Source organism: Festucalex cinctus, chromosome 2, assembly GCF_051991245.1.
Source record: "Festucalex cinctus isolate MCC-2025b chromosome 2, RoL_Fcin_1.0, whole genome shotgun sequence".
Lineage (NCBI taxonomy): Eukaryota > Metazoa > Chordata > Actinopteri > Syngnathiformes > Syngnathidae > Festucalex > Festucalex cinctus.
Window position 1 is genome coordinate 24372533 of NC_135412.1, and position 9899 is coordinate 24382431.

Here is a 9899-nt window from a genome sequence, read left to right on the forward strand (position 1 = left end):
CAGTAAACTAACTTTAATCCCCATATAGTTTCTTTATATGATTTATTAAATAAAGGACCAGTGAAGTAGTTCAGACGCACGCCCGCGACCAATTTGAATTCAGGATGATTTCTTCGTGCCGCCTCTTGCTTCTTGCTGCAGGATGATGAAATCAAGGATGAGTTTGGCCGTGCGACAAGGCCTCTCCAGCACCACCGAGTGGCCACAGTTCTCCAACAAGTCTACTTTGCAGCCTGGCAACGTTTCTGTGATGACCGTGACTCCGGATACATCCACCACCTGCAAATGTATTTATTTTATTTTTATGTTTTTAAACAACTGTTGTAAGTCATTGTTCAGTAGCTCATTTGCTTCAAAATAAGAGTTTATGGTGATTGAATTAGTCACCTAGCATGTTATCAGTATTCAGAGTCGTGGTGTGCGATACTGCTCATTTTGGTATCTATCCGATACCATGTAATTTTTTTCTATTTATTTTTTTAACTTTCTTAAAGTGCACAAAGTGATTATAGGAAAACAAATTTAAACAAATTCTTTATCATATACTGTTCAGAAACAAGGATAAAAAATAACTACAAAATTGTGCCTTTGTTGCACTTTTGTGGGTGTTTTTCAACCTAAATATACAAGATGTTAAAGATGATCATGCAGCAAATATAAAACAACATACAAAAACAAATTATTTTTCAAGTACACTAACTCTATGTGTTCAATCTACTACAAAGATGAGATGCTAACTCACGCGACGGCACAAGTCTGCCTGAGGCTACTGTGACATGATCGTTATCTGTTTGACCTAACCACAGCAGTGCATAAAAGAGCCAAACTGAAACTAAACTACTAGATTGATAGTATAGTGCCAGTATCGACCCAATATCGATATTTGGATCGATCCACCCACCTGCAGTACATAAAAGAGCCAAACAAACTAAACTACCAGATCGATTTTATAGTGCCATTATCGACCAGACGTCGATATTTGCATGACCTGCCCACTAGCAGTGCAACAAAGAGTCAAACTGAAACTAAACTACCAGATTGATATTGATATTTAGATCGATCCGCCTACCAGTAGTGCAACAAAGTGCTAAATTGAACTACCAGATCGATATTATAGTGCCAGTATCGGTCCGTTGTCGATACTGACCTTGTATCGATAATATCGATATTTGTATCGATCTACCCACCACTAATTCAGAGACAATACAGTCACATGTCAAACTAAGCAGGCTATACTTTATGATCCACATTTTTTTTTGTACTAAAAATGAATGTGCTTTACCTGGTCCTGCTTGCCCCATATCACCTGCACAGGTGCGGTGATGAGATGCAAGTGTTCCTGTAGCGCATATCTGGATTTCTCACTAACAATCTCAAGAAACACTGTTTAACAAAAGGAAATACAATTTACAAGTGTGTTTCATGATGATAAAACAAAAGTTTAGGATGTTGGAATGAAGTAACCTTGTTCATAAAAAGAGTTGTGAGGCTCCCGGACATCCACAAGTCCTTGAAGAATCTAGACAAGATGAGCCACACGGCTTGAAATGATGCAAATATTGGTCAGCTTGTATGAAAGAGCTTCCTGAAGCTGACCTGCTGAGGTATCTTAAAGCGAACGTGGGAGCACAGTCTGAACATGTCCTCCATCTCCTCGGGCGTGGTCGGGATCAGCGGGATGTTCAGTGTGTAATTGCTGCGTTCCAGATCTTGCAGGTGGTTATCGAACTTGCTCTCATGTGGCTGTTTGAGACCTTCATGATTGATAAGAAATGCCATCGTCGCTACTTGTGTGATATGGAGGAGCAAAACTGCCAAAATTCCAAATAAATAAATACATGACTAAAAGTGAAAATAAAAATGGATGTAAAAAATATAATTGGAAAAAAAAAAATATATATATATATATATATATATATATATTAGGGATGGGCGAGTACCGATACCAGGTATCGGGCCGATACCAGCCTTTTTTCAAGTACTCAAGTACTCGTGACGCAGACGAGTACAAGCGACCGATGGCAGAGGGGGAAGACGTTAAGTGAGTCCTCCTTGCCTATAACTGGCCCTAGCTTGCAGCAGTTTTTCACCAAAACTTCACCGGTTTGGAAATACTTCAAAATTGTGAATCTTAAACTAAAAGAGCATTTTTGTGCTGGCGGTTGCTGGTATCGGCAGTTGGTATCGGTGAGTACTGAGGGTCTGAGTATCAGTATCGTATCGGTCTGAAAAAAGAAAGTGGTATCGAACGTCCCTAATATATATAAATAAAATGAAAAAAATAATGAAAAAATAAATGGATATAAAAATATGATTAAAAATTTAGATACAAATGTATTTATATATTTTTTGCTATTTTTATTTCCATTTGTATTTATTTTTTTGGATATAATTTTGAAATAATTTTTTGACATCCATTTTTATTTTCACATTTAGTCATTTTATTTATTTTAAATTTTGTCAGTTTTGGTCCTCCATACTATGCAGCCCCACTAGTCTAAATATGGCATTCTGGTTAATATTGTGTTAGTGGAATATGAGCTATGAAGCAAAATCCAGCCGTTTTGATCCATCTCAGGCGGCAGCCATTTTGCTACTTGCTGGTGACTGAAGATGACATCACAGTTGCTCAGGTCTCAGATGACAACCAATCACAGCGCAGCTTCAGAAAACAGGTGAGCTGTGATTGGCCCTTTCCTGAGCAACTGTGATGTGATCTTCAGTCGACAGCAAGTGGCAAAATGGCCGCCCCCTGAGATGGATAAAAACGGCTCGACTTTTTGTCTCGTAAGTCATATTCCACAAATGCAATATTAATCAGAATGTCAAGTTTAGACGAGTGAGGTCACACAGAACATATTGTCAAGAAATGTTTAATTAAGGTTGACTTGCGCTTTAAGAGAGTTTATTACAGCTGAAGTTTCCTTTTTTTACTTTATGAACAAAATATTCGCTTCATGCGATATTCTTTGCCAATATACTGAATTTGCAAAATGCACACTGACCATCTGGACAAATGAGCGTGATGCTGCAAATGTCATTGGGGTAGGTGGCGGCGTACACCCCAGCAACATTTCCCCCCATGGAGGTCCCGACCACATGGAAAGGTTTCCGGTTTAAGCGAATGCTTTCCACAAACTGAGAACGAGGCACCAAAACGACACACTTTTAGAGAGGAAACATGGAAGCAAGCAGCTGATGTGTATTTTCGTCAGCGTTTGTGTACCTGATGAATCCTCATGGCCTGGCCCACGATGGAATAATCGTCCGTGTCGGTGCGGGTTGTACCCTCGTGGCCTGGCATGTCCACGCATACAATGTGAAGATGTTTTGGTAGGTACTGATGGAGAGACGACAAATCAATGGAGATTATTTTTAACCAACACAACATTCCGGTATACTTTAAACACCCTGAGCTAAGACAAATGTATGGAGACAACACTGACAATAAGATTTGGTATTGAAAAAAAACGTCATTGTGGAAAAAGCTGCATTGACGTTGAAACAAGGATTGGCATTGTAAAAGGTTGTATTGAAAAATAAAATACAAACATAAAAAAAGCACTTTTTTCACCATATTTTTTGTATGATGTCTTTTTCAATGCCAATCTGCAGATTTTTTTAAACATTTTTTTTTTCTCGAGTGCCACGATTTTCAGTTTCAACTCACTGAGGCACGGGGTTGGGGGCGGGGCTTTGATCACGACAAACGCCTTACAGCTTTTCAGGAGAGGAGAGCGCGCCCTCTGTCGGCTAAAGGCAATACTGTAGCGAGCGAAGGGAGTCGGAGGCGCCGGCGGAGTGTTGAAACACGGAGCCAAAGGCTGGCGTTTTATTGAAATCAGCTTCCAAGGTAAAAAAAGGCAACTCTCAACCTGCGGGAAGCTAACAGGCTAACTCTCTCCATTCGGTAAGTTATTACAAAACATTCCCACCCGGAACTCTCCCTTCGTCCCAACGTTCCGTGGGCGAATTATGTTCCCTGTGGTATATCGTCAGAGACTCATGGATACCAAAGTTCACCACGAACTCCTAAACCGCCTGTAAGTCACGTGTTTTTTCTACATATTTACCTTGTGGCGTCAGTTTTAATGTTTCTGTAGTCAACCACTTCGCACGCTACCTAAATATGTATAATATATGCCACAGGGAATTCAAGTATTGCCTTTAGCCGACAGAGGGCACGCTCTCCTCTCTCCTCTGCTGAAAAGCTGGAAGGCATTTGTCGTGGTCAAAGCCCCGCCCCCAACCCCGCGCCCGCCCCTCCACGTTAAAACACTGCCAGTAAGTTGAAACTAGAAAAAAAAAAAAGTGAAACTGAAAAACCGTGACACTCGAAAAAAGACAGAGCATAAAAATTAAAAATAAATAAATAAAAATCTCCTGCCAGTTACTCAGTCTCTTCTGTGCTGTTCGATATTGTAAGCTTTAACGCGGAGCAACACTAGCAATCATTTAATTTAAAAAAAAAAATAAATAAATCTATGCAGCCCCACTAATCTAAATATAGTATTCTGGTTAATATTGTGTTAGTGGAATATGAGTTAAGGAGCATAATCCAGCAGTTTTTTTCAGTATCAGATGGTGGCCATTTTGCCACTTCTTGTTGAGTGACAATGACATCAATGTTGCTTAGGGCTCAGGTTAACAACCAATCACAGCTCAGCTTCTGAAAAAGAGGTGAGCTGTGATTGGTCATTACCTGAGAACCTGTGATGTCATCTTTAGTCGACAGCAAGTGGCAAAGTGGCTGCCCCACTGAAATGGATAAAAGTGGCTGCATTGTGCTTCATGACTCATATTACGCAAATGTAATATGAATGACATTGTCATGTTTAAACTAATGAGGTCACGTAAGATATTGTCAAGAAATGTTTATGGTTGGCTTCCACTTAGTATGGAAACGTAGAGTTGCCAATGTGGAGTAAACATTTTTGGCGAGTATGTTAGAACATACTCGCAAATCTATTTGAACATTAGGGCTGGGAATCTTTGACTGTCTCACGATTCGATTCGATTTCGATTTTTGGGTCTACGATTCGATTCAGAATCGATTTTCGATTCAAACGATTTTCGATTCAACACTTTTTTGATTGACAAATGATTTCTGCTTCAATTTACAGATATGTACAACATTGTCATGATCTACTCCAGTCTGCTTTGCAAGACAAAATGACAAATAGAGACATTAAAGTGACATTTATTAATTTTGTATTGTAAGTGCCTTTTTCCACAAAAACAGCACGTGGGCTACAACTGCCTTTTCCCCTTCTTCTTTATTTTCTAATTTAAATAAAATCCATTTTTGGATATTAATATCGATTCAATTCGATTCATAAATGAGAATCTCGATTCTTTTATGAATTGATTTTTTAGCACACCCCTATTGAACATACTCGCAAACATGTTCGAACATAGTCGCAAACGTGTTTGAACATACACGCAAACATGTTTGACGTACTTGTAGGCTACATGCTACAAAGTTATCTGTGCATGCGCGAGTGAAAAAAATGACGAACCTAAATCATGCACGGCAGACTTAATAAATCATAAAAGTTACGAATAAACACTGTTTTTTGTCTACTTAATTTTCTAATGAATTGGTAATGTGGCCCAAATGCCTAAGAAAATTGGGTTTTGTTTTCACTCGCGCATGCTCAAATAATACCCCGTGGCATTATGGGAAGGTATGATAACTTTGTAGCATGTAGTCTACATGTACGTTCGAACATATTTGCGAGTATGTTCAATCATATTTGCGATATGTTCGAACATATTTGCGAGTATGTTCGAACGTATTTGCGAGTATGTTCGAACATACTCGCTAGCCAAAAATGTTTACTCCACATTCAATCATATTTGTGAGTATGTTCGAACATACTCGCTAGCCAAAAATGTTTACTCCACATTCAATCATATTTGTGAGTATGTTCGAACATACTCGCCAGCCAAAAATGTTTACTCCACATTGGGAGCTCTACGGTTCCGTAACTTAGAACCTTTTTAATCAGTCAATTGTTGCCGCGGTATTGTCTTAAACATTTGTACATGTTAGGAATTTATAATTCTTTGATTACCAGAATGGCAGCTCACTACCAACATGCTAACTGCTAAGTAGGCTTTTTTAAATTTTAGAATAAAAAATAAAAAATAATTATGTGTTTGCTAAAGTACACCAAGCTCAGCTACTCATGGTCACAACCCGAATCATTGTTTTATTTTTGCTTGTCTTAAAACATGTCAACTTGTGCTCGTCTTAGCAAAATAAACCATTGCCAACTGTACTGTGAGCTGATAAAACAGATTAGGGCTATGAGTCTCAACGTTTCAAAACTTGCTTTGCCATGGCATTTTGGAGAAAAAACAAAACAAAAAAAACACCGATAACGTGATCGTAACCTAAACTCTCGCCGGCACACGTGCGGCTGACCTTTACAAGCGTGAGCCAGGTGTCTTTGTGAGCGGAGAAGCTGTGTAGCATCAGAATGGACGGCCTCATCCCGTCCCGCTTTCCTCGGCACGAGTAACAGAAGCGGTAGCCTCCGCGGTCTGCGTAGTGGACCTGGAGGCCCAGAGTCCTCCTCCAGTACCTGTGGCACCATTGAGCAACAAAAACAGCATTTTGATGCCGTTTTTTGGCACCCCAAACATTTCGACTTGCTCAAGTATCGTTCTCAACCTTACCAGTAGTAGACTTTAATGAGCGCCGAGGGCCACAGAAGGAAGGAAACGATGAATGCCAAAAGGGGAATCGCCAGCGTTCCCCCGGCAATTAGCAACAGATTCACAACGTCCAATTCTGCGGCCATGTCTTTCCTGAATAAAACGTATGTGAAGCATTACACAAACGTTCATCAAACGTTTGGCTAGGAGCAGCAGATTATAATAAAGCTTTTACTTTATATAAACTAGATTATTATATCAATACAAAGTGGACTTACTATTGCATTGATTTTTCCTTCCTTGTCGCAGACAGCTTGACTTGAACTCTTAAATGATGCAGGCGCCTGAATTCACATTTGATCGTTTACAAGACTGTCAACTTGAAACTCAGACATTTACAAAAACGCTTCATCCCCGTGGAGTGTGCAGTTAGTCCCACGGGATTATGCTGGCACTAGATAAACTCATTGATTAATAGTCATCACAGGGGTGGGAAACTGGGCCACTAGATTATTCGGTCATTCTTTTAAAGTGAACGCACGAGATGAATTTAGCAGATTACCATGCCGAAAACAAACAAAAGGGCAACAACAAATTTGGAAATGTGCTGTTAGCAACTTCTTCATGATTTATTGACTTGTATAGAGTACGGAATCGTATTGCATTATTTTTTTTGGGGGTGCTTTGCTTTTTTGTGTATTTTTTTCCCCTGTTTTACTGCATACTTTTTTTGTCATAAAAAAAAAAAAAATCAGGAAAAACGGGGGTAAATTACTCCGGGGGAAAAAAAAAAATCAGAAAAACAGAAAGAAAAAAAAAAACAACAGAAAAATATTCTGAAAAACTACTTCTGTTTCTATTTTGATTTTTTTTTTTTTTGACCTCTGAACTCCTAGTGACTTTTGCAAACTCGCTAATGGCGGATGCTTTCTCGCATGCAATACGCTTCCGTAGAAACTCGAATGTTAGTTCACTAAAATCATGCTGATCGATTAACATGTTCATATACTTTTACCTTAACTGAGCCAGTAAGTGATAGAGCTGAAGATATGTTGGAGGTATGCGGCGAAAGATAGTGTCGGCCCTTTGTAAGTCTGCAACAAGTCACTTGGATTTCAGAAGTTTTTATAAAAAAAAAAAAAAAAAAAAAGAAGAAGAAGCCAGTGCTGTTTTATGGAGTTTTTTCCCCTCTTTTTTTTTTTTTTTTTTTTTTAAAATAGTGTGTTTTTCTGAATTTTATTTATTCTGTTTTTCAGAGTAATTGTCCCTCCATTTTTTGAATATTTTTTTTTAATGACCGAAAAAAAATTCTGTAAAAGAGAAAGAATGAAAGAAAGAAAGCAAAACAGTTTTTTTTCCCCCAGGTTTTTTTTTTTTTTTTGTTTTTTTTTTTTTTAAAGTAGTGTGTTTTTCTGAATTTTATTTTATTCTGTTTTTCAGAGTAAGTTCCCCTCCATTTTTGGAATATTTTCTTAATGACAGAAAAAACTTCTGTAAAACAGGAGGGAAAAAACCCTGAAAAAAAACCCCCACACACACACAAATAAACCAAAGCTCACCCAAAAATTTGTCAGTAAAACAGGAGCCCCCCCAAGTGAATGCGCTGCCATATATTGAGTGTGGATTGTTGAACAAATAGGTTCAGTTTCAAGTACTAAATACACCACTGGGTGTCATGAGAGAGACAGTGTGTCTGTGTGCAATTTACAATGGCAAGCAATGACACCTGAGGCACAGGTTGTACCACGTCCATCTCAGTTTCGGCAACAACATATTTTTACACAGTCATATAAAATAAAAATAAAAATAAATAAATGCTTGCATACATTTGCATACATTTTCTTAAGTGTGTTTGTGGTGACAATGTACGCCTCCCTTCTGAGAGGTTCTAAGCAGCTGCAGCTGTGTGGTGGGACCCTTGCATTACGTCATGAACGTCTAGATTACGATGAAACCGTCAATAAACACATGAACATGATTTCTCAGCACATTCACGTGATGATCAAACAGTGAAAACATGACTGGCTTAATCTAGCCACTCACAATGGACATAGAGTTCAATGAATGAATTATTATATGGTGCAAATGCTTACATTGAAGCTTCTTAGCTCAGAATGATCCCGCAACACTGTGATGATGGCGTGCAGAGCGGCCATTTTGCTGCCTGCAACCCTGGACCTCTACTGATGACCTACATACAGAACAAACTGGAGCAGAATAAAATGGACAGAGATGCTCGCGCAGCCTGGGAATCTTATATTTATAACTCTGTGATGTCATTCCACAAGTATTGGCGACAACCGCAACCTGACATCTCGACGGGGATCACGCAAAAGCGGACAGCTTTGACGACGCAAAAAGTAAACGACAGCGGCGCGTGGCCAGTTGCCGAGGATCGAGACTTGTGAAATTGAGCAAATGTTGAGAAACGTTCAAGCTTCCTCGTCTGCAAAACTTGCCGTTTAGCGCGAGTGCTACCAACTGGAGGTTCACATTTATGATGAAGAAAATCTGCCAAATATGGACATTTTGGAAGACCTTTAAACACATTTAATTAAGACTGAAAAGGACTGGTCAGACATTCCATACGTTCTAACTGGAATGAAGGGTCGCGGTCTGACGAGCTCGTGAGTTGAGAAACTTTAACATGACTCAAAGTCCTGAAGCGTGAGCCACGTAATCCATCTTAAAATATATATTAGGGGTGTGTATTTCCTAGTACCTGGCGATTCAATTCTTATCACGATTCCATTTGATGACGATTAATCCCGATATGAATCTAAGTCGATTGTGATTTTTTTTTTTTTTTAGCCAAATTCAGAAAATACTAATCAGAAAACTACACTAAGATTTGTATGAAAATTTATTTATTGATCTGAAACTTCAGTCATATCTGTGAGCCACTCTATTTAACAATCGGTTGCAATCAGTTTCATGTTTGACAGCATTGAAATAAAAGATTCATGTTCCATTAATATAACATTCGTCCATGGTTGAAGGACGAGGCTGCCAGTTACACTCTGGAAAAGGCACTTTTTAAATACAGGATTTAAACAAACTACTTCTCAATTAACAGATCAGGGCTTGTCTTCATTTCTGGTGGTGATGTCCTAAACCCCCCCCCACTTTAATCTTAATTGGTCTTCATGGGATTTGTTTTTGTGCATATTTTGTGCAAATGTGCCTTACTCGAGTGACCATATATTTATATCAGACACTAATCATGACTCAATAAG

General features: G+C 38.8%; 1 protein-coding gene across 3 annotated transcripts; it reads right to left on the reverse strand.

The window, feature by feature from the left end:
- Positions 1-25: 25 nt before the first annotated feature.
- On the reverse strand, positions 26-8962 carry abhd6b (abhydrolase domain containing 6, acylglycerol lipase b). 3 transcript variants are annotated; one of them, XM_077513918.1, is made up of 10 exons: positions 8757-8962; positions 6942-7007; positions 6685-6816; positions 6431-6590; positions 3227-3340; positions 3006-3138; positions 1597-1754; positions 1465-1519; positions 1283-1383; positions 26-279 (listed from the first exon to the last, which is right to left on the reverse strand). In XM_077513918.1, the coding sequence occupies exons 3-10, from the start codon at positions 6807-6809 to the stop codon at positions 100-102; spliced, it is 1026 nt and encodes a 341-aa protein (XP_077370044.1). In that variant the 5' UTR covers positions 6810-6816; positions 6942-7007; positions 8757-8962; the 3' UTR covers positions 26-99. The 3 variants fall into 3 exon arrangements, with proteins under 3 accessions (XP_077370044.1, XP_077370042.1, XP_077370045.1); XM_077513916.1 differs by lacking the exon at positions 8757-8962 and having other exon boundaries at positions 6942-7377; XM_077513919.1 differs by lacking the exons at positions 6942-7007; positions 8757-8962 and having other exon boundaries at positions 6685-6919.
- Between the last annotated feature and the right edge of the window lie 937 nt (positions 8963-9899).